The sequence below is a fragment of the Micrasema longulum genome, unplaced genomic scaffold (assembly GCF_059751315.1).
Source record: "Micrasema longulum isolate JH-2025_06_02 unplaced genomic scaffold, ASM5975131v1 h1tg000260l, whole genome shotgun sequence".
Classification (NCBI taxonomy): domain Eukaryota; kingdom Metazoa; phylum Arthropoda; class Insecta; order Trichoptera; family Brachycentridae; genus Micrasema; species Micrasema longulum.
In genome coordinates, this window is record NW_028277464.1 from 1573558 (window position 1) to 1599081 (window position 25524).

General features: G+C 32.9%; 1 protein-coding gene across 4 annotated transcripts; it reads right to left on the bottom strand.

The window, feature by feature from the left end:
- Nucleotides 1–4103: 4103 nt before the first annotated feature.
- Usp7 (Ubiquitin-specific protease 7) lies at nt 4104–23958 on the bottom strand. 4 transcript variants are annotated; one of them, XM_088223964.1, is made up of 21 exons: nt 23563–23958; nt 23270–23393; nt 20320–20438; nt 18590–18903; nt 16981–17144; nt 16250–16509; nt 15854–16028; nt 15265–15457; nt 14207–14360; nt 13358–13494; nt 12907–13003; nt 12534–12770; nt 11970–12243; nt 10330–10421; nt 9607–9749; nt 9405–9512; nt 8905–9067; nt 7258–7515; nt 6275–6433; nt 6103–6187; nt 4104–5365 (listed from the first exon to the last, which is right to left on the bottom strand). In XM_088223964.1, exons 2-21 carry the CDS (start codon nt 23340–23342, stop codon nt 5265–5267), a joined length of 3306 nt encoding a protein of 1101 aa, XP_088080090.1. In that variant the 5' UTR covers nt 23343–23393; nt 23563–23958; the 3' UTR covers nt 4104–5264. The 4 variants fall into 4 exon arrangements, with proteins under 4 accessions (XP_088080090.1, XP_088080089.1, XP_088080088.1 ...); XM_088223963.1 differs by having other exon boundaries at nt 6094–6187; XM_088223962.1 differs by having other exon boundaries at nt 9607–9761.
- Nucleotides 23959–25524: the final 1566 nt, after the last annotated feature.

Genomic DNA, 25524 nt, shown 5'->3' on the forward strand with positions numbered 1-25524 from the left:
TCATCACCAAAGTACTTTCGAAACGACTCAAATTTTTACCGGACACGGAGCTATGAGAAGTTATCTATATAGGTTTAAATTAAGGAATGATGACTATTGTCCATGCGATGATATTTCTTCACAGAGTATAGAACATCTGTTATTTCAGTGCCCATTTTTCAGTTTGCAACGCCATAATCTTGAAGCAGAATGCAGGAAAGATGGAATATCCTTAACAGATATCCACACTGTAGTAAAAAGTAGTTATCATGCGCCATTGTTCTTGAACTTTGCAACAATGGTGATTGGACTCATAAAGGTAATAAACCAAAATCAGTGATCGAACATCCCATTTCCAAGACAAACAAAAACTTTTTTTTTCCGAGTACCTTAGCCTTGTACATGACACGTAAGGCTACTAAATACAGGAGTCCAAATATATAAAAAAAAATAAAAAAAATGCGTATTTAGTACGTAAAAACGCGCTATACCGCGCTTTAATTTCGTTTGGAATACCAACCCTGCTTTGGCTAGGTAATTAGTGACGAGGAAGGCGTTGTGGGCCGGCGCGTTGTCGTGATGCAACTTCCAGTGCTCTGCGATGTCCGGCCGGACGCGTTGCATCCTGTGTTTCAGTATTTTTAGCACTTCAACGTAAAATTTAGCTAACACAGTTGTACCAGGTGGTACAACTCGCGATGGACCCAGTCCTCTGATATTAATTGTCCGTATCAGATTTTAAAACCATTCAACTACATTTAATATCTGGGAATAATCTGGGGAGAAGGTTGCAAAAATTCTTACCCATTAATACTAAATGCACCCTTGTACAAACATTACTACTACCCATTCTAGATTACGCTGATGTATCCATGACTGATTTAAGCTGTGAGCAACTCGATAAACTTGAACGACTTCAGAATACGTGCATAAGGTACATTCTTGGTCTTAGGAAATATGACCACATTTCTGATTATCGTAGGCAACTGAAATAGCTCAAAATTAGACAGCGGAGAGACTATCACTCCCTCTCACTTCTGTTCAATGTACTTCATAGTCCTAACGCTCCTATATACCTGCGTGAAAAATTTCAACGCTTATCAGTTCATGGATTACCTCTTCGTTCTAATTCTCAAGGCACTCTCTTATAATACCCATCCACAATTCATCTTTCTTCTCTAACTCATATAGCGTCCATGCGGCTCGATTGTGGAATCATCTCCCATCCACCATCAAAGATGTTACTACATTATCTCTGTTTAAATCACGTCTGAAGAAATATCTCCTTTCTCTTCCTTAATCTCTCCTCCTTTCCTTATTCCTCTTTCCTCTTGTTTTCCTTTTTCCCATTGAGTAATAGTTTTGATTTAAGGTAATTTATAAACAAATACGTTTATTTCTATTTTTAGCTTTTTAATTTACTTTTAAGTTACTCTCATGCGAGTCCTGAAAGAGGAAATTGAGTGGAGTGAAGTCCACCTTGTAGTATAGTGTTTGGCGCATCCCCTACCACGCTCGAGGTCCCATATTCAATTCTAACAGGTTGGAAGTGAAATATTGGTACTTCGTTGTTCCTAGACTGGCACCTAAAGCGTACGACTGATCACCTACTCGTAACGTAAAAAATGATCAAGATACACTATATTTATGATCCAATACAGTGCCCTATGTACCACTGGAAGCGGAAGGGGAAATGATGATGCTAATGGAGTACAACCAAACTATTTTATTTTCTTCCATAGTAATTCACTCCAATGGCAGAAAAAAATTCATAGGTGCTTGCTTATTTGCTTTGGCAATAATATATGACTATCATAATTTCCATAATTCTCATTATTCATTGAGAATATTTATTATTTTAAATTATTAAAGAACATAAATATGTACTTTAAAAGCAAAGTTTCATTCTGAATACTTATTTTATTGATATCAATAAAATATTTGGTGTACAACTTTGGTCCGCCGTTTTCCTGTAGGTGGCTTTAGCGGTCAAAAGTGGTCGAAATAAATAGATCATACACACCATGCAATAAACGGGCATCTTTCAACATAACCATGAGGTTCTATGAAGAAACACGAGTCGATTTTTGTCTGCACCATAAAGTTATTCTTGATTGAAAATGTCAGTTTACGAGTCAAATTCTCGTAATTTTCGGCTACAATATGAAGAAATCTGCAGGTGAGGCTCATCGAATGCTCTCAAATACTTATGGTGAGGTCGCTATTAGTGAAAGAACATGTCATGAGTGGTTTCAACGCTTCAAGAACAGATTAAGAAAGCGAATCTGAAATGTTTCGGTCATGTGTAACAAATGGATGACGAAAGAATGAAAAAACAGGTATATATAGCGAGGATGGCCGAGGAAGATGTGGCATGATCAGATAAACTAAAATCTGAAGTCTGGTCATGTCAAAAGCAGGCAGATCCGAAGGGTATGGTATGACGAGATGTATGAATGTGGAAGAGCTAGAAACGTATGCCAGGATACTCCGCGCCCGTGTGCACCGAGAACGCGAACCTAGACGAGTGCGGCGGTTTATCCTCTCTGCCCTCCACTACGGGAAATGGTGTGATGGTAGTAGTAGTAACAAGAATGGGGATTTTTTTGTCGGAGACCACCATAGCAGTAGGGAAGAGGAGTATAAAAATTTGGATTGATTCGTGGATCGCTTCAGAAGATGACCAGTTTTTTCAACAGGGGATTCGTATGCTGCCCAAAAGATGGGAAGAAAGTAGTGGCCAGCGATGGGCAATACTTTGAATCATAAATTAATTACCAGTTTTTTACAATGAGGCCAACAGTAGAAGCAAAGTTATAAACTTAATAAATAGTTGAAAACAAAGTTTGACTCTCCAAGGGGTATTCCTTGATAATTGAGAGAAAGAATTGTTCTCCTGTAAAATATTGTTTTTGTCGGTTAAAATGTTTAAGCGATCATGGCTCAATATAGTAGCTACCTGAATCTGTAATGAAAAAAAATTGTATATAAATTCACCACTCCACTCCAAAACTAAGCTAAAAGCAATGTTTTTTTTTTCAACCGTGCGGTGATGTACGAGTATGTATAATTATCACTCAACTGAAATTTTCCTAATTAAGTTTGAGATTTTGCGCAACCTAAAGTAGCACATTTACTTGAAAAGTCTTTAAAATAAGGTAAATAAAAAACACATTTTAAAAACAAAAATGATATTTCTGTATCTGTTACAAAGACAAGTGTATTTGTAAAATATATATTATATACAAGTGTTATCAATAAACAATTGCAAAATTATTAGATAAGCAGCTGCAAAGGAGACCATCGGGCTAGCGGGGGAATCGTTATAACCATCTTTGGGACTACCAGGCCCTCCATCGTAAAGAAGTAGCGCAAGATACAGGAAAGTGGGAAAATTTTACTTCCAGATTTCCAAGTATGTATAAACTAAGTGAGTATTTAATGAAAAAACAGAACATCAGAAATAAATCATATTTGAAGCTCATAAAACCACTTCCCACTTCCAATATTATAGTACAGTGTAATATTTTCTAAGCTCAACAACAACTATACAGTAAAAAATGGCTTATAACAAAATATCTATCCTAATTTCATTACTTTTTGCTGTATACATATAAAAATTATTTATCATCGTTTGCAACCACAATAAATCACATTTTAAATTTGAAATAACTTTATTGCAATACCATTGTCATTCAAATAATCACATCCTACGAAACTTCCAGTTTAATGAAGTCGCTCGTATGAGGAGCCAAAAAACAAAACTAACTAGGTACATATCTCTAAAATAATGTTTCTAAAAACCAGGATATTTATAAGTATCTGTGCCATTCCGCATTCCCCTGAACCCAGTCAGAAAACAGGACGAAATAAGTGCATGGATGTTTTTTGTAGTATTAAAAATAAAATAATGAATACAACGTTAATGAAAAGCATTATAATATAGCATATCGGGGGCAATAAAGCTATGATTATTACAGACTCTCAACAAATTGTGCAAGTGTCCGGGAAGCATTAAAATAAATAGAGGAGAAATGTATAAATTTTAAGCAGCGTGATAAATAAATAAGTTTAGCCAGGAAGAGGGTGTTATTTCATGGATCTTATATTAAATACTTTAAAAATGATTTCATTAAACTTCTTTATTTCCTATAAACATGTTCAAATAATACAAATATCGTAGTAAACTTTACAGACAGAGCCGAAAACTTACTAGCATCAACAAATTAAAATCTCGCAACACTAATATGCATTAAGATATATCCTTAAAGTATGTCATATAGTTTCTATTAGTAATTTAAATGCAAAACACAAAATTGGCAAAGACACGTTCGCAGTGATGATCATTTGAGTCCCCAAAATGACTTTTATCGTAACCAATGTACTAATCGGTCAACACTTCCCAGAATAATCACATTAACAGATAATCTTCATTCCTTTTATACAATTGTTTTGATTAATTTTTCTGGGCACCGCTGCGGTTTTGTTAAGATTGTAGCCAAATGAAATAGGATTGCATATTGATATAATTCAGGTGTCAAAGATATACAAACATTACAATTGTTTGCTATATGCAGCCTTCAAATTGTACAATCCACAACAGAATACTATAGAAACCAATCATACGAAAATATACTAGTGTGTTGGAGCATCGTTACCAGGCAGACAAAATTTACAAAAACATTATTATCAAAATTATTCAGAATCACTTCACCTTCGAAGCTTTTCTCATATAGTAACTAAAATATTACACAGCAAAAAAGAAGCAATGTACAGAATCCTTTCAAATGAAGAATAATTTAGCAAAAATCATTCATTCGTACGTTAAAAAATAAACTATGTCAAAGTCATAAAATTCTTTGTGATGTGAAATAAATACGTTTAATGTTAAACGAGATGATTGATTCAGAATAAATACATTAAACTTTATCACAAGTAAATAATCCATCAGAGAAATTCTGAATTAATACGAGTTGAGCCAAATCTAAAATGTTTCATATGAAAGTACATAAAGAAAATTTCATCGTTTACTTCCAGTCAATTCCTACTCATTTTTAAGAACCAACCGAATGAGAAAAAGTGTAGTTACATAAATAATTTAAAGGAAATTAGAATAGATATACTATGCATGCACTTAGCAAGAGAGAGACATGATGTTCACATTTTACCAGCAAATGGCATTATAAAGAAAATGTACATAGAGTGTCAGTCTCGAGCAATGGTCGAGCCATTATTCCAAACTCAACCGAGACAAGACAGGATCATAGATGCACCAGCCGTACTCCCTAATTATAAATTTTGATAGCCTTCTCTAGGTAGTTAATACGTGATCGCTTTGGCGTTTTGTTTACATGCTCCAGGCCTATCCAGGGACGAATTGCCGGATCTGGAAATCACAGTACAGTCAGTTATATCATCTTGTATTATTTGTTTGCTTCACAACATTCATAGCGAAAAGCAATTATATTCTATGGGGAAATCTTGAAAGCCTGGAGAATTATAAATGTGAATGTGAATACACGAAACCAAATGTTATCATATGCACATACACATGAATAAAAAATATTGACAATGTTCAGATAACGGATTAATTCAGTATTACTGATCTAAATAACAAAAAGCAATGTTAAATTTTAAAATAGAATTATCTTTAAAAAAAATTAGGAACATGCACAGCGTAAGTTTATTTGAATCAAAAATGAAAATTAATTTTAAGAAAAAAAAAAACAGCCAGGGTTTAACAAATTAAAATGCAAGCAATAAATTATCAAGAAATCATGTTTTTAAGGCTCATTCATTAGTTATAATAAAGTATATGTAATGTCTCTTGGTCAAATTTTACCACAGTATCATAATGTTCCACAAAGTTATGAAATTATAATTTCATTCTACTCGCATGTACATAATATATATTTTTAATATTACAACAGTAATATTGCACCGGCCAGAAATCAAGTAAGACCCGACCCACTTATGAATAGTCAGTCCCTTGGCCTTTGGACCGCGGGATGCTACAAGACGTAAGAATTACTTCAAATCAGATTGGTGAATTTCATTGGAAAACTATGTATACTTTACATTAATATTAATATGACCAGGATACAAGCAACATACTTGGATTACCGTTTGTCTTAAGTTCCTCGAGGATCATAATGTAGTCATCTGTGATGTAATTAAGTCTGCCATTTGCCACAATCGCAAATTTAAACTGGAAAATAAACACAACAGTTAACAGTTAATAAAAGCTTCATTGTGCGAGGATACTGAAGTATTTTGTTTTATCATAAATTTTAACCTTTTCCCATTCTTTGTCAGGAATATCAAGTTTTTTCTGAAGTCTGAAGTGCACATTGGTAAAACGCTCATTATTTTTTACTTTGATGTAAAACGGTATACCGAAAGTTGAATAAACTTGTTTAAAGAAGTGCGCACATGGAACTAACATCTCATCATCCTGAAACCAAAATAATACTAATTAAATCGTGTTCCAAAATCACATCATACATTTTTTGAAAACTGTAAAAAAAAATTCTTAATTTTGATTAGAATTAATGTATTGAAGTTTCCGCAAACAAAAAAATTATAATTTTCAACATGTTAAAAATTCACTTCATTATTGGATTCCCAGCAGCCGCATTTGCTAGTACACATTATTTACTTTATAGTACCATATATCATCCAAGCGGTTTTCAAATCGGTTGATCATCTACTACCGGCAAATTATTCCAGTTTAAAAATACTCTGCTAGAGATAACATGCAGTCAACATCAGTTGTCTTGAGGTTACGAGGTGGAGTTGGGGATGATAGAGCTTCCAGTGATGAGTGTTTAGACTGAATCAATTCAAGATCTTATTATTTTTCTGAAAAATGAGCGTCAGTGTTATATAAGCTCCTGGTGTCACTGCAAACTGTGTAGATCTATTGTGACAGGTCCCCGTAAATTAATTCTCGCCCTCCAAGACCAGGTTTTTAAAGAGCCTGACTACTGAGCGGAGGGCGAGTGTTCTCATATTGCTAAATCTCCACCTCCAAGCCTATGTTTAAAGCATCGGGCTATTAGATAAAGGGCGAGCGATTGAACATCCTCAGGTTTGCATGCAACTTATTTTTCCATTTGGAAGACATTGCAAATAATTAAGGATCTGGAATGTTTCCATTTTCTTTCTTTTGTCATGTTGAAATATCTGATGACCTTGATAAACTCCAAAGACAGCAAAAAATAAATATTTGGACATGCTCAGGATGCTGTTTAGTTAGTTATACGAGTGGTGAATGACCTTAAGATTGAGTTCGTCATTGGGTATCTCCTCAATGCGGTAGTTTCTGGGGGTGGTGGAGTTGATCTGGTCCAGGGGCATGTCGGTGTCGGGGCCCGGCAGCAACTTATGGCAAGCCACCTCCACGATGCGCAACTTCCCACTCCCCTCGGGGGAAAGTTCCACCACCTTGGCTGCCTCCTCCAGGATGTGCTCCACGCGTCCGCTCTTGTTGGGGTACAGGATCAACTCTTTGTCTTCCTTGTAATTAGGACCCACCTAAAAACAAATTCCAAATGTTATACAGAACATTCCAACAAAATTACATATTTTGTATTTAATTACCCCGCCATATGAGGCGCTGAGAGCCAGAGGAACTTAATCAGCATTTTAACAGTTTTTGTCAAAATGACTTCCAAACATTTTATGACATTTGTTTTTTATATAAAATTATTAAAACTAAGGTTAATGATACATTTTTTTCTGAACGTAAATGAAAAGGTAGTAATCACTGTTGATAGAATTCATTAGTTAATTATACCTTGATAAAGAAGCTTGTGTAGCTTTGAAACCGGTCTGTAGAAAAAATTAAAAATAAGTGGTTAAAAAGGGTTGTTAAATATTTATTTTATGAAGAAGAAATAAATTATGTAAACTGACAACTTGTACAAATTTGGCGGTTATGCTTCCCTAGCATATTTTTTTTGTGAAACTTTAATTTGGATACAGATTTTTATTGTTTATTTCATTTCCTGTTTTAATATTGATGTTTACTTTAACGCTTAAAGCATGACTTCGTTTTTTTAGATTTTTTTCATAGGAATCAACCAATGATGAGAGTTGTGAAAGATTTCCAGTTTACGGTCAGTCAGCGGACCAATCAAGCGGAAGAGAACTTGAGACATCACACGCAGAGTAATTTCAGAAATACAAAACTTCCAAAAATCACAGTACTGATAAATAAAAATAAAAAACTATTTTCGACTTAGTTTAATAGTCTATTAACAAATAAAAAAAACTGCTGAACTTCCTTATCGAAATAAATAAAAAATAATAACTCAATACATGCGGGCCTACTTCTTCTGGAAAAGAAGTGATGTGCCATTTATTAATGTTTTACATGGATGAATTTAAACAGTTTAAAATTTGACATTGCAGCTCAAACTATATAGCTCTTTTCAATACATTTTAGGTTTGAGAAACATTCTGCGAAAACAAATTATTATTTCATTCTTCTTTCATCTGTTGAATTTTTCTTTCTCCAAAATGCATCCTTGAACCCTTCACAAAAAAAAAATCTCAGTTGAATATATCCGTCAATCTTTATAAACTGCCTACTCGTCTGCGAGGATTTTGACATACTCAAAATATTGTTAATTTTTAAAAATTCTAAATATTTGCAATAAAAAATAATCATGTATAAATTTAGTGAGCAAAAAGTCGAAATGAATTCTACAAATATATTGAAATTTTGATTTGAATGTATAAAATTTCATGTTTTATCAATTAAAAATTTTCCCAGCCACAGGCCGAAAGGTCATTGCAAATATTATCTTAAGTTATTTATGTATTTTTATACACAAATCTGGACTGTTAATTCCTGTTACTTTTTACTCTAAAATTTATATTACATACTACAGTAAATACTGTTAGTTTATTGTTACTTACCCAAGTACATTTAAATTGTTTTTTGTTATCCAATTCATTCACCTTAATTGTTAATAATTGATAAAATAATTTTTTGGGGCACTTAGGCTTACAATAAGTTAATAGTTCTTTAAGGTTGCCTTCATATGAATATTTTAGTGATTGCCCTGGAGTGTCTTTGTAACTGAAATGATAAAATCAAAATAACACTTGTCATAACAGCACATAAATACTAGGAAAAGGAAAAGAACCCAATTGCCACAAAGAAAATAACATAATTGATCTTATGAGAAATCAAATCTTTACAATAGTAATTTCAATAAAAATAGTATATTTCTGAAATGTAAAAAGATATGAAGTGAGAAAGCTTTTTGAACCACAGGTGTTTAAAAAAACATAAATTATTAAAAATAACCAAATACTTGATTAAATTATGAAGTTTCATATAATCAATGCAAAATAATATTTTTTTGCGCAAGATTTAAAAACAGTTTTCCATACAAATTGGTTTTTAGACTTACTTTAGACACTTAAAGAATTGAATTAAATAAGGATCTACATTCAGTCTCTGTCCGACAGCTCTTGCCATTTGATCATACGTCATTTGCGTGGATAATTCCTGCGTGAATCTGTAATACACAATGTGAATAATAATTATATAAAATATGGATAGTTAGTTAATACATATATTGATTGTCTCCCTTAAATGGTATCTTATCTTACCCTGGATCATTGGGTATGCTCTTGTCCACAAAGTGCACCTCAACTTTGAAGAAAATGTACTTGAAGTAGTCGAGGCAGGTAGGGAGCTCGAGGTCGTCTTCCTTCTCCTCCTTTTCGAACACGATGATGTCTCCGTCCATCAACTCATCAAGAACCTGGCAAGTCAATTCAATGTATTCTATTTTGAAGATTCAATGCCATACACCCTTTCCAGGACTCGACAAATTTCATCTTCTATATTATTATTATTTAGTCTCAAAAAATAAAACAAAACAGACCAAACCTTGTATGGAGGGTGTTAATTTTTAATTTAACTTTAATATTTGTACATACATAAATAATGCAATGTTTTTTTTTGTTACTAAATGGACTGTATATGTATAGTCCATAAATAAATCATATTATTTACCAAACAACGGGAAAAAAATATTTGTCTAAAATGAACTGATCATTGTAGTGAATAATACGTACACATTTCTATGAACAATTTTACAATAAATATATTATGTATATTACATACATAGGTAATCATTCTAATCATTATAATATTATATTAATATAACTTAAATATTGAATAAATATACATAATTACCTTGCCACATCAATGTTTGCCTTACAATAATAATATGTTACAAGATAAATATGAATAATACAAATATAATTAATTGCATGCCTTTAACTAAACATAAAGCGTAATACAAATAAAATTATCTATAGCAGTACCTTTTCTAGTGGCTCATAGTAGTTACTGATCTTTTCCACAAAGTCTGGTTTAATTTCCTCGTAGAGGGTCAGTGCAGTATCCGGGGGGAATCCTGAAGTAATTAGATATCTTTGTTATGCATAATGTTTATAGACATCTGAGTACTTTGAAGAATTTTTATCAAGATGGAAAAACAATATACATAATTTACATAGATAAAAATAAAATACATAAATACAATACAATAAGATACATACAATAAAATACATAAAATACAATAAAATACAATACAATACATACAATAAAATAGTACAAAAAATAAATAAGTAAAAAAAATAATACATACAATAAAATACAATAAAATACATAGATATACATAAGTTATTGAGAAGGATATATGGAGGCCATAAAAACTTGCAGGTAAAGGCTTTATGTAATACAAGTATTCAAGATGGTTATCCATGAGTACGCATATTTGCATTGTAATTTTCAGAAACCCCACAATTCATCGACTAAATGCAAAAAGTCAAGCCACTTTAAAATTCTTTTTAGAAATATAAAATTATTTCCTTGACTGTCCAATTTTTTAATAAAATGAGGAACTTCGGGCCTAAGGGAAATTGGATACAAAAAATGTTTTCTTGGGCACGATAAAAATTAGAGCATTAAATTGTAGGGCGAAAATGAAATTGAAAATGTACAAAAAAAAAAAAAAATGCACTACTTTCATTTTTCATTTATTAAAAATCATAGCGCTGATAATACGATATGTAAATAAAAAAAATTGGTTTAGTTTAATATTCTATTAACAAATAAAAAAATAATAAAAGACACTGAACTTTCTCATTATAATGTTCATTCTTTTTTATGAAATCAAAATTTTAAAAAAAAGTAGACACTTTCATGCAACAAAATAGTCGGTAAACTTTTTTATAGACCCCTTAACCCCTTCAGACCTGAATTAATTCTAGTAGATATAATTAATTTTTTTTATTCTGCGCATACTAAAGGAATTATTTTTAAAAATTTGGTATTTCTAATGTTTTTTTATCTTTTAGACGTAAGAAATTATTTAACGCTCATTTTTTTATAAATAATAGGTCTCAAACTGACAAAAATTATTTAAAATGAGTTATTATGTTACAATATATGTTGATTAAATTAAATTAATTTAATTTTACTGAAATATGTTTAAAACTTGCTTTACATAAATCATTTATAAGGATGACATAAACTTTTCTGTGTAATGCCGATAACCGGTGTATTAAAAAAAAAAAAAGAGACGTACTTAAGGATTTCCGTAATTAAAAAATAAACTAGCCGCTTTTGAATTTCGGTAGGTATGAAAGTAAAAAAATAAAACTTAAAATTTGTGTATATTTGAACGAACAACCGGACTGAAAGGGTTACAAATACTTCTGTTGACTCATGGGGTTTTTTTAATATTACGATTATTTTTAAAAAAAAATATACTTGCAATCCCAAATGCAAATATTTTCTAAAACAATTTGGACTCGTATTATAAATACCAGATTTTTATATACAAAAAAAAGCACACAAAAGTACATAACAAATATCTTCAAGGTTCATAAACTTTAAAGAACTTCTATATTGAGAATACTATTATTACAATGAATATAACAGTTGAATATGAACGTACCCGCCCTTTTATTTAGAATAGGTATTAGATCAGTCAGCTTATTGGAGATGGGAAGGTAGTGGTGACCGCAGTAGTGGATCTTCTTGGTTTTGGGGTCATACATTTTAAAGAACAGCACCACATCGTTGTCCTTGTCAAAGGTCGGCAGACAGGACAGGCCAGAGTCCGGGGGCAGCAGCTCCAGCAGGATGCACCATGTGGGCGTGTTTTCTGTGACCTCCACAATAGTCTTGTGAAGGTCGTTCACGATGTCTAGACACGTCGGGCGGCAGGTCTGGAACGATGAGGGATTTCGTGCATCTTAGAAAACATCTTAGAAAACTTTGATTTTATTTGTAACGAAGCAAAATGAAGCGCAGATTTTTTAAATATATAGTAATTTTTTAACTACTTGAAACTTATATGGAAACTCATAATAGTGGAACCAAAATATTTTCATTTTTCAAAATAAGAGGCCTCATGCATGGAAAGCAAACGCGCTGACCATTAGAACATGAGGCGGACAATAAATTCAGAGTAAAATAATGAAAAACAAAATATTAAAACCAAAAATAGATCAATTACATGATTGGATCGCGCACTGAATGGCCATGGCCTGATCTGCTTGATAGGGTACTTAAAGCTCTCGGCAAGCATGGCCAGGAACTCGGCTACAGAGGATTGCTTCTGTACTCGGAACACCCTGTAGTTGGCCTTCTCCGGATCGTGCAGATCGTTCCCTTGGTGGCCGATAAAGGCGTCCTCCAGGAGAACATTTACTGAAATGTAAAGGTGCGCCTCCGTGCGCTCTTTTCTCCTAATCTAAAATAATACAATCATTATGAGTTTGTTGTAACTCCTGGGAGTACAAAAAAAAAATTTGTATGATTTAATAAATTATCTATTTTGTCAATTTTATAATACAGTACTTGTAAATTGTTTTTGATTAAAGTTTTACCATTTCTATACGTTTTTCTTCATTAAGTCTATCTGCTAATTCACTGGGTATATCTGCCTGAGTACATTCTTGTAAAACATTTTTTAATTGTGAATCCCTGAAAAAAAAAATGAAATTATTTTTTCAGATTCCTAGCATATCATATCGACTGTGTTCAGGTCGAAGTATTCAAACCTCAGCTCTGGAAGAAGCCGTTTCATTATTTCAAATGTATTTTAAAGCAATTACATATACACATTGTGGAAAAAGGATTTGAACTGCTAATGTCTATTGACTTCAATCCTTTTACCAGAACATTTATAAGTAATTGATTTAAAAGACATTAAAAATAATGAAACCACTTCTCCCAGAATTGTGGTTTAAAGCCTTTGAAATCTACCCACATTGTAACTGATATATTTTATGGAAGGACTTAAGATCTAATAAATTAATATAAAGCATGAAACCTTACCTAATATAAACCAACATGTACGCATTAGTACAGTGGCGGACTGTTAATGTCATATCCTCATCGTGACCCCCGAAGTTGTGATCAACAGCCTCCTGCTTGGAGCAGCGTGATACCACATCATCATCAAACTTGCACCACTGTAAACATTGTTTATATACACATTAATCGGAGTCAATTGTTTCTCTCTATTAGAACATTTCTATTTGGTTTAAAATCCATATAAATTGGCACACATAATGACCAAAATAAAAGAGAAAGGACAGTCGGGGGAAATTTTGGGGGTTTAAGATCACAGTGGGGTAGCTACAAAAATGTGCATTGTTAGTTAAGCTTAGTTTCATCATATTTTGGTGTTTGGGATATCACGAGATAACAACAACAAAAATGGTTTTGTGATAAACGCAAATATAAATGTTGATCATATGAAACTCATAACATATGATAATCACATTACTGATACTTCTCACAATTCGATTTTTTGTAGTTAACCCCTGTGATCCTAAACCCCTGATTTAAGTGTATTATTATTATTATTTATATATAGAATTCATTGAATCTCTTATAATCGTCAATAAATCATTTATAACTATAAAATATAAATCATTAAATATAAATCAGTATCCTTAGAATCGGGTTGTGGTCCTGTGGCTAGTGTCTCGGACTCACGGACCAAAGTTCAGTGGTTCGAATCCTACTCTACCCCAACTTGATTCCCATTTTCTAATAGTGAGTTATTTACAACTCGTTAAAAATGGACCTCAAAATTAAATATTTGGGTAAATCATAAGAACGCAAATATTTATTTAAAAAAAAAAACATCTGGACAGAGAAGAAATAAGATTTATTTACTTTTCCATCTCCTCTAGGGTTGATGAAGACCACGTAATGGCCTCCGTGATTATCTCCAGAGTGGACAAGAACAGCGTGTAGTGTATAATCCGCCGGGATGGGAGGTTTTTCTTGTAAATAGTCATCCAAATTAATATGTTCGTAAAATTCAAACCTACAAAAATAAACATAATTTTTAATATATCAATAAGGAAGGGAATGTATAAAACTATTTGAGTCAATTTAATGTCATATTGTTCATTGATTGTTTTTCAAATCTCCACTGAAATTTAGTGTTAATGATGTCAGCATCTCAAGTACTAAAAAGAGTTGACTATAACACAGAATTTGCTAAAATGTCAAAAACTCAAGTCAACATAAATCTAACCATAGCTTGTATGATTCACAACCTAAACATTTTTCAATCTATGATATGTAAACACAATATACTGATAAACTTTTTGGATCTCAAATTAGTTACACTGTAGTTTTATTTGGAAGTTCAACAAGTATACATAATATATATACAATTTGTAAATAAGCGTTAATAATAATAATAAGATTAATGATAGTATATTATAGATAATAATATTTCTCTAACTCTACCATCTTTCATAAATTGTATAAGATAAGTGTGTAGTTTAATTAAATAAGTTTTAATAATAATAAAGGTTGAGCAATAAGTACGACTAATTATTTTTAAAAAAAAAAGAAGAAATAATATTTTTTGTAATCATTTACTCGCATGATAAATGTAAATACTTACTTTTTTTCTACTTTATTATAGTCTTAAAATTTTTGAAAGAGTTGAAATATGCTATATTGTTTGTAAAAGTTGAAACATAAAAGGTATTAGTCGATCTCAGATGCCGACTGGGAATGTATGATGACACATTTTTAACACAAAACACTGAATCGACAATCATGTATGATGTTCAGACATAAACTGTCAACTAAAGAATCTGTTACCTTGTAAAGTAGACGAGCATAGTAATCAGATAAATCGCCTCCGCTTATGACAGTTGTCACAGGAGATTTTCACGCCCGTTGTCTATTTCTAAATTCCTAAAAGTACTTACCTATCGTTAAATTTAATGGAACAATCAGTGAGGGGGTCGTACTGGAACCTCATGAGGTGTAAATGGAGGACGGGGGGAAAAGATGCAAATATAACTCCCTTCTCTGCCTCCTGTAGACCGTGCTCACCAGCATCGTACTTGTTATCTCCTTCTAAGTTCTCTGTACACACATAGTCCTTAAATGATTCGTCGACTGAAAATGCAAGAAAAATTAATTTAGCAACCATGGAGTAAATTTTTTTGCACGAGTTTATTACATACATTTTCCATGATTTCAAAAAATTATCATCATTTAGGCATGTTATGGTGAAAAACAACTACATTATTTTTAAAAAACAGGGGAGATATATCAAGTCTTGTATTCTATGTGAAGTCATGTGTCAACACAGCTACACGGGAGTTAGTATGGATGTTCAAACTGAATTATAAATTAAACAGTGCATAAAGTGATCAAATTAACTAGCCTACGACAGGACTTCTTTATTCATATTGTTTAAAAAATCTCCCTTTCTGATGAGATATAAATCCAAAAATGCATGCATATTATAGGCATGTGCTAATGAGCCTATAAAATAAAATATGTACTTACTGTTTTTCTTTCCTTTAATATTAAGTTGAATATCATAGAACGTCTCTAACCTCGTACTTGAACAGTTAACATTTTTGCACTTAATGTATGAAGTCATTTTTCCTTCAAACAACTTGGGTACTGTTCCCTCCACGCACGTTCCCTTCATCTTACTTTCTAGTTTATCCAGCAAGACCTACAAAATGTTCAAGCATTGTAAAGAAAACTAACATGTTACACTATTTTCATTTGTTGAAAATTGGAACTGAGTTGTTATTTGATTAATTCTTCATATATTTCAAAGTAAATTATGAATTTCACTCACTACTGAAAAAAATAATAATATTTCTTATATTTATACAATAATAAACTCTATTATACTACTTCTATTGATTATAAATAAATTATTATATTTACCCGGAGAAACTCTTGCACATCGTGTTGCATGAAAGAATCTACAGTGTCCCAACCAAAACTCTTGGTGAGTTTCTTGGTGCCTACAGGTTTATCTGAGAACTGAAGTTCGTGGAATACCCTCTGTAAAGCCAGGGCAACGGAGCGAGTACTGTCGTCTGATTCTGTGGGCATCTTGTACACAGCCTTGCGTAGTTGATTTGTGAAGTAAAGGGTTTGGAGCAGAGAGTTCATGTAGCATGTTGCTCCTTGGTTTTTCAGACCTGAATAAAAATTTAGAAAAATATTTGTAGGATAAAGCTTAAAATATTAAGATAAAAGATTTTATATCAAATTCAGCTAAGAACTAAACTGCTGTCACAGTAAGTACGGATGTTGGAATTACAGTATGGAATATGTTTACCAATAATATTTAGTTCATCATGACTAATATAATCACATGTTATAAAAAATGTGGTGTCTAATCATATTTGTATACTCAATTTATCAATGCGAAATGTTAATTCATAGTAAATAAGTAATAAAAAATTCAGATGCGTATTTTAATGATATTATTGAAGTTACGATGACAAATATACCCCAAACTGTATAGTGAAGTACTAACACATTCAACAAATTAAACATTTACCAGTCTACATGATGTTGTTATTATTGATGCTTAGTGTGAAAACATTATATTCTATAAATTAAATAATTTAAGCATATTTAATAGTAGTTTTGGTTATCTTACATACCAACATATCCAGTATGCTTCTTAGAATCCCAGGACACACCGTGTGGGGCCTCGGCGGCTACATGAACTTCCAGGGTGATGGAGTCATCCTTTACATAGCCCCTATCTGGATCCAGAACATCATTCCACCCCATGAAGTGAGAGAAGCCCCAATCATTTTCTTTGCTGTTCAACAAAATACATTACACATTATTCCATCTACACGAATCCATTTTTAAAAAATTAAATAAGAAAAGATAATTTATCCATATATAATTAAACCAATCATGAATCTCAGTATCCCTGTTTAAATTTGACAATAAGCCGCCCGCCAATGTACAAATATGCAAGTACAAAAAGTTAAATAAAGAAACGTTATTCTTTAATCTGCAAAAGCGTAATTTTGCCGTACATATTGAGGTACAAAGTTGCCAGTTTATACAAAACCAACCCCATAATACTAGTTAATGTTTTTTTTAAATTCATTTTATTTTCAATCTTGAAGTAGAGCACACATTAGCATTGGCGGCCTCAGTGGTGTAGTGGTCAAGACGCTTGACTCACGTACGGAAGGTTCCTGGTTCGATTCCCGGTGAGAACACAAAAATTAAAAAATGTGATTTTTCTCAAGTCTGGGTGTAATTCACCACTGTAATTGGACCTCCTGGCCTGTTGTGGTGCAAAAATAAAAATAAGAAAATAAGAAATATTCTTAGGTGTGCTCTAATAATAAAAATGTATGTATATTTAATTTAGGAGTTGTTTAGCACATATTTCTTATCCTTGAGTTTGAATTTTGTTTTTTTTTTTTCTTCATTAATGTTTTTTTTCCCAAATAATACTATTTTATACAGTCTTATATAAAATTAAATTTTGTGACTTTGCGTTTTTTCTAAATGGTAGTCTGATTTTTACCTTTTCTCTGGTATTGTGATCATATTTTTCGATCAATTTTTTTCATTTCATATCAGGCTTCGATCATTTTTTTTCCAAAATCAGAGTTTTTTTTTATAATTAATAATATTATACACAGATATCATTGCATTGTTAAATATTATTTGCTTATATGTTGGTACTTTTAATTCATTAAAATCAAATTTACACTTGTGTTAAGGTTTTAAAAATAAAAAATCTTACGGCTTTGTTTTGCAATATGGTTAGTTTGTATAAATTTTCTTAGTTTGATAAAAATAATATGCTGCTACAGCTTTACTATGATAATAAATTGAATACAAATTTAATCATTAAACTATCAGGAAATTACAACGAGTCGTCCTCACTAGAGTATCCTGTTCTAAGGAGGGCTATTTTGTTAGTGTAAACTCTCAATTGACAGATGGAAGAGTTGAAGAAATATCAATGTTCAAACTTAGGCAAAATCGTAAATGTTACACAGTGCGTAAAGTGGCCACATAAACCAGCCAATGACAAGTTACAAGCCCTGTAAATACCTAGACATCCATATTCCTTCTTTAAAATGTTCTCCATTCCTGTGTTAAGTGTCAACTCGATTTAAAACTAACTTTGGTATATCTCATAAGTGGCCGAAATGCAAATTAGCAACTTTGGCATTAGGCACCTATGATATCAGATGGCCAAAGATATCGAGAAAAATTAAAAATAGTACTCACAAATAAAACAAATGTTGTATTTTCCTCAAGAAGGGTTCCGTCTCCGGTTTGTGGGAGAGAAGCTTCAGCTCTGCGATGGCGTAACAGGACCAACTGTTGGAGTCACTCTCCCCATTACACTGCAGGAAGAAGCCCAAGGACTTCTGGTGGCGGTTGTCGGGCAGGGTCTGGCGCGGCATGACCATGATCTTCCAGGGAAGGTTGCGCACGTAGCACGGAGGCGACAGCACGGACTCCTTGATCTGGCTGAAGTTGTACACTGTGTAACGGAAGGTTGCGTCGGCTCGGGCCTCGACATCGGCCATCTCGGAGTCCTGCAATCCAAAAATTTTCCTTAAATATCTTCATAAAAGCCCCCGGAGGAATTAATCCATCAACAAAGATTTAACCATTGTTTTTTTCTCATTATGTCATTTGTGATGTGAATTATTTATATGTAGCTACGTGCTACAATGAATGTATCAAGCAATATTAGAAGAATTAATTTTGTTTAATATTATACATTTGTATATTTTAGGGATTTTATCATCATTCCCCTCTCCACACCCAATGGTGCATAGAGCACTGCATTGGTAAACCAAATGCAGTGTATTTCGGTCATCTGTTAGAAGGTAAGATGATCAGTCTTATGCTTCAGGTGCCAGTCCAGGAACCATTAAATATTGCAATGTAAAATCACCTTTAAAAACAAATATTTCACTTCTACCCTGCCAGAAATCGAATCAGAGACCTCAAGAGTGGTAGGCAAACGCACTGGCCGATTTTTACCTGAGAGCAGCCATCGAGTTGAAAACACTTGCACATGGTTCTGGTTCTATTTTACACGCAGAACTGTATTCTTCATCCACCTGGACGCAGAAAATTACAAAGGGCTTTATTGAAGTATTATAATCAACATTTAAGCGGAGGACTGACCCCCTTACCTTCTCATAATAGACAATCGAGAAACACTGCATTAGATTTGAAGATTTTGAAGAGACACATACACGTCATTAAGGTCCTGTCCGTGCGCACTCACACAAGGACAATGGGGGGATGGTGGGGGTAATCATTGTTCCGCGGAGATAGCCTGCCCATCTATCTCTGTGACAATGTCTCGGAACAATGTCCTGTCCTCAAAATTGCTGTTTACATGTGGAGAATGGTTTAGTCCTGGGACAGAACAATATCGTATTGCCTACATGTAAACGGCCATTTAGGATAAGTGTCACAATAATCTAATTATTCGCAACAGTTTTTAGGATTTTACGAATAATAGATAAAAACTTAAGATAAATCAATGATTCTGATTGGGCGAATTGGGGTCTACGCTGTCTTTTCTCAACTATTTATTCTAGATTGATTATTATATAATAAAAACATTGTTATTAGTATTACACATGTAAGTTAATCATATTAAAAGAACATAACTATAGTTTCAGGAGAGCACTCCTCCCATCGACGGGTGAAACAAAACTTTGCGTGTTCGTTTTATAGAATAAACTTATATGTGTAGTAATAATAACAAAGCTTTTATTTAATAATTTATCATGAAATGTTATGAAGTGAATCCTGATTCAACCAATAAAATTATTATAAATTGACATAACATCTTAACCTCATTGATTTTACTATCCTCATACACAGTTTGTTGTGAGATACGATGAGCTAAATTCTAGAGTATTTTTATAAGAGCACATAATTGTCTATTGAAGGTTTTTCTTAATAATAGTGGTCTGAATAATAAGTACCTGGATAGCTGCGGCTCCAGCCACGTCTTGGTTCTGTGGTCCCATCATGACCTGGCCGTTAGGTCCTCGATCTGTTATATCTCCACCCCCGGTATCCGTTAGGGTGTCTATTGTCTCCACTGAAACAAAACAGCCAATCACACATGTAAAAATAATTATATTCAAGTCAGAAAAATCTTAAATTAATATAGAATAAATAAAAATTGAAGATATTTCACATTGGTAAGTTTTCTTTATATTCTTTATCTGTAGGGGTAGGCAGAGGGGATAGAATGCCATGTCACTCTGTCTTTGAATACAGACCTCACTTCTTCTACATTCATACATCTTTTCATGCGTGCATGCTGATTATTTTGACTTTGGATAAGTCCATTTTCAAGTATTTGTTGTGTCTTTCTCGGTCTTCATCATTTTCTGCATCCATCAACATTTGCATTTTTAACCTGTTCTTTCATATTGAAATCTAATAGTTTTAACTTCCAAATCACTTAGGCAGAATTTATTACATTATTTTAAAACACTGTTTTGCATTATGTATAAAGAAAAAACTTAATAATAATATAATATAAACACATAATAAAATGTTATATTACAAGAAAGCAGAAACAAAGGTGGAGCAAATTGAATTATATTTCATAACTCGAGCATTATATTTTCTATGATATAAATGCATGCTCGGGTTTGGTTTGACTTTAAAGTTTAATATATATGGCTTCTTGTCCATTTGCTTTCATTGGCTGCTTATGAACTGAATAGTCTCCGGTATAGTTGAATACTGGCCGGTAATCTCCTTCCACTGAATATTGATCAGACCCTTTTATTATCCATTATTTTTAATTTATAATGACCAATAGAAAGGAAATATACATTTTTATTTATCAGCGGGCTCCGTGGCGTAATGGGTAAGCACTTGGTTCCCGGTAAGAACACAAACATTATACATAGTGATTTTTCTCAGGGCTAGGTGTTCTGTGTTGTAATTTACAACAGTGATTACAATACAGAACACCACTGTGGTGTAATTTTTTTTTTAACAAAATCAATTAATGAATGTCTGTTGTCCTCAAATAAAATTTCATTTCTCATTTTCCGAGTAATATAACAGGATACTGTTAAATGCATTATGTTTTACTGTGCTTGTTTCACATCATGATAAGATTTTCGCCTAATATCAATTCAATATATATTTATAATATAAAATAAAAATCTAATTACATCGAAAAAATGACAGAATCAAACGGCAATTTCTAACATCGGATCCGGCTCTAAATAACATTTACACCTCCCTAGTGACATCGTAATATCTAAAAAAAATGGTATCAAGTAGAGGAATTTCTAATGTTTATTTACATCTAAATTGCAAAATATGGCTTCAATGAGGAAGTTCAGTCTGACGCGAAATTGGATACAAAATATGTTTTCTTATGCGAGGTAAAAACTAGAGCATTAATTTGTCTTAGTTTAATAGTCTATTACAAATAAAAAACATAAAAAAACCAATGAACTTCCTCATTACATTGACTGTATCCACAAAAATCTATCACAACTCAGTGAGTTCATCTATCTTTTATTTCATTATAAAGTAGTGTCATTTTTTGACATTTAAATATAGTTCAAAAGAAATATATCGATTATAGCTAAAGCGGTGGTTTCCCGAGAGAGGGAACTGTTATCTAATGGTGATGCGGGGGCGTAACAAGATATCCGTTTTAACAGTGACCAGAGATGTTCAATTAAAGAAAAGAGAACGGGTGTCATTATCTAGCGACCATAACCACCACCTTATTTATCAACTTATTTTAATAAAACTGACATACTGTAGCAGAGAGTGAACAAGCTAGACACACAGCATTATTAATATGTTTGGAAGATGAGAAGACCTTGTAAGACGAAAACTATCATTCGGAGGAGAGTGAGATGTAACAATCCTGCTACAGAAGATGTATTTCAAATCACAGTGCAATTTTTTTGCAAGATTTCTTACAAAATCAAAAAAAAAAAAACATTTTTACTAGTCTAAACCACGTTTGCCGTTTTTGACTAATAAATGTTCACTGCCGCGTGAAAAAAAATTGTTCCGCAACTGTCTGTACCGCCATGACAGCTGTCCTGGAAACGGCGGTAACACTGTTTGACATTCTGCTCATAACCAACGCCCTCGCTCCAAGAAGACCAGCATTGATTTGCATAGACAATGATTTAATGACGTCATCCACCGATGATAGCCTAAACATGTATTGTTCCTAAATATGTAACCACAATATTTGGAATTGTAAAACTTACATAAATATATCGATCTATTTAATATTTTTCATTAGGCATGTCGTCAACTGACTCAAAAACAAAAAATTCGAAACTGTTTTGTCCAAATTACAGCATTTTGTTGTATCAACACAATATTCTCTTTAGTGAAAATATATACAAGTACGCGTACACAATACAAATACATACATCCAGTATCTCGTAAAAATATGTTTTAATACACTCTTAAATCAATATTTACCTGCTTGAGATAGTCATGAAACTCAACAATTTTTTCTCGGGAAAGGGTTATTATAGGCTGGATGCTGATTAACATCTTCCAAACAAAGAAAAAAAAATACACTAAAATGGTTTCGTTTTTAACGCTCACAAATAAGTTAATAAAAAAAATCCGCGCTGAAAGCGACCCAAAATTGCAGATCCGAGAATTGCAGCTATTGATTTTGAATTTGCTTGTTAATAACGATTTTCAAATTTGACAAATGACTCGGCATGACAAGTAAAACGAAAAAAAAACAAAGGAAATTGCACATTTTGAAATAAGAATTCTCGCAAAAATAAGGAGTTGTTACTGATTGATAATCGGATAAAATAATAATAAAAGAATATCGCGAAAGATAACATCAAATTTCCTCGAAATGTAAGCAAATATAGCTGATTGAAAAATAGTATTTTCAGTTAGACTAACCTTCTTGTGTTTCCATTTCCTCGACCTGGCTGACATTGTCTGTTTGCCTGTCAGCGGCAGGCGAGTGGTTCATGTTAGCCGGGCGCGCCACCGGGGAACTTCGCCCAGAACTATCTAAAACGTCCTGAACACCACAAAAACACATTCACTAAATAATTAGACACAACAATATATTTTATTACGGCTCATTGCAAAAGAAAACTGCGTTCATAACGCAAATCTACGAATTACGTTACACATATTTCATGCATGAAATGTGGAATCTCGAAAATAAAAAGGTGAATATTTATTACCTTTAAAGCCAGAGGATTTTGTCCTTTAGACTTTTTTGGCAGACGAGTTATATTATTCTGATTTATAGTAATTGTAGATTTAAAATAAGAGTTTTGTTGGTTATTTTTGTTGGTGGATGAGGTGGTCACTTTGACAAAGTGTTTGCTTGCGGTGCGCCCAATGTCTGCAAATTTCCCAACCCTCTATTTGAGGGAATCTGGTGTTTACCACATGTATTTGCACTGAAAAATATTGTTTATCATTTCACTACCCGTATCCGAGTATTGCACAAATCTTAATCGCTATTTTCACTAAAATTTACGGCGGCAAAGACACTTCTTTTCATGTGAAAATAAACAAAATGGCTGGGTAATTCAATTTCCAGCTTGGGCCTGTCGGTGAACAATTTCTATGGTAAAATGTGTTCAATAATTTACTGTTGATGACAAAGTAGAATGTTGATTATTAATTTCTGAAAATTGTGCTAATCTTTTTGAACTGCTATAAGAAAATAGCATTTGGATTTCGTTACTCTAAATATAATATAATTTTCCGTGATAAACATCGAGAATGATGAAACCAAAAAAATAGCAATGAAAATATACGAAGATAGTTTAGGAAATAACAAAAATTCTTATGGCCATAGTCACCAAAAAACAGGCAGCTCCGTTTATTCGAACTCCATTTATCCGAACTCCGTTTATCCAAACTCAGTTTAGCCGAACTCCGTTTATCCGAACTCCGTGTATCCGAACTCTGTTTATCCGAACTCTGTTTATCCGAACTCCTGTCATCCATATTTCCAAATATTTAATTTGTTGTCAGGAAATAATACAAAAAGGATCTAGGCAGCCGGCGCGCATTGCGTGGCAAGAAATCAACTTTGTTGTTTAAAATGTCTTTTTAACACCCGTATGCAGAGACAAAACTTAAGGAAAGTACATTCTATTGTCATCACCTTCGGGTTATTCTCCGCATTTGAGATTAGAATGTACTTTCCTCACCTTAAGTTTTGTCTCTGCATACGGGTATAAGTCTTTAATGAAATCCCAATTAAATTCCACTTACCCAAACTCAAGCCATCCAGTTTGCCAAATATCCAGATCGTTATCAGGAAATAAAAAATAAAAACATATATTAATTAACTTGCGCAATTAACTTTGCAATAAATCTTTATATAATTCAATTGAAAAACTTCAGCCCTAAGAGAAATGGGATACAAACAATTTTTTATACGCGCTGTAAAAAAAAAGCATTGAATTGTAAAGAAAAGTTTCTTGAAAATATACGACAATAATAATAAAAAATAATTTAATGAAAACGGACTACTTTGAACGACTTCACTAGTTAATTATGAATCGACCAATGATAAAAAAGAGTTGTTAAAGATTTCTAGCTTACAGTAAGACAACGGACCATTTTTTATATTTTTTAATTGAATTTTTTTTTCTAAACCTTTACGGATTACATAACAACAACAACAAGAACAAACCATCACGCCGTTTCTCCGTAGGGGTAGGCAGAGAGGATAGAACGCCATAACACTCTATCTTGGCATACATACCTCGCTTCCTCTACATTCATACATCTTCTCATGCACGCACGCCGATTATTCCTACTTTTAACAAGTCCATCTTCAAGTATTTGATGGACTTGATCGTGCCATGTCTTTCTCGGTCTTCCTCGTTTTCTGCATCCATCAACATTTGCATCGTAGATCCTTTTAGCCGTTCTTTCGCTGTCCATTCGCTCTACATGTCCAAACCAAGGCAGCACCCCTTTCTTGATTCTGTCAATAATGCATGTCTCAGCCTTACACACTTCACGGATCTCGACATTTGTGCACCTATCATACATCGTTTTACCACACATTCGCCTGAGGGATCGCATTTCAACAGCACTCAACCTACTTTCATCATTATTTTTCCAATTCCATACTTCGCTTCCATACATTATTTATTTATTTATTGTGGATAACTTAT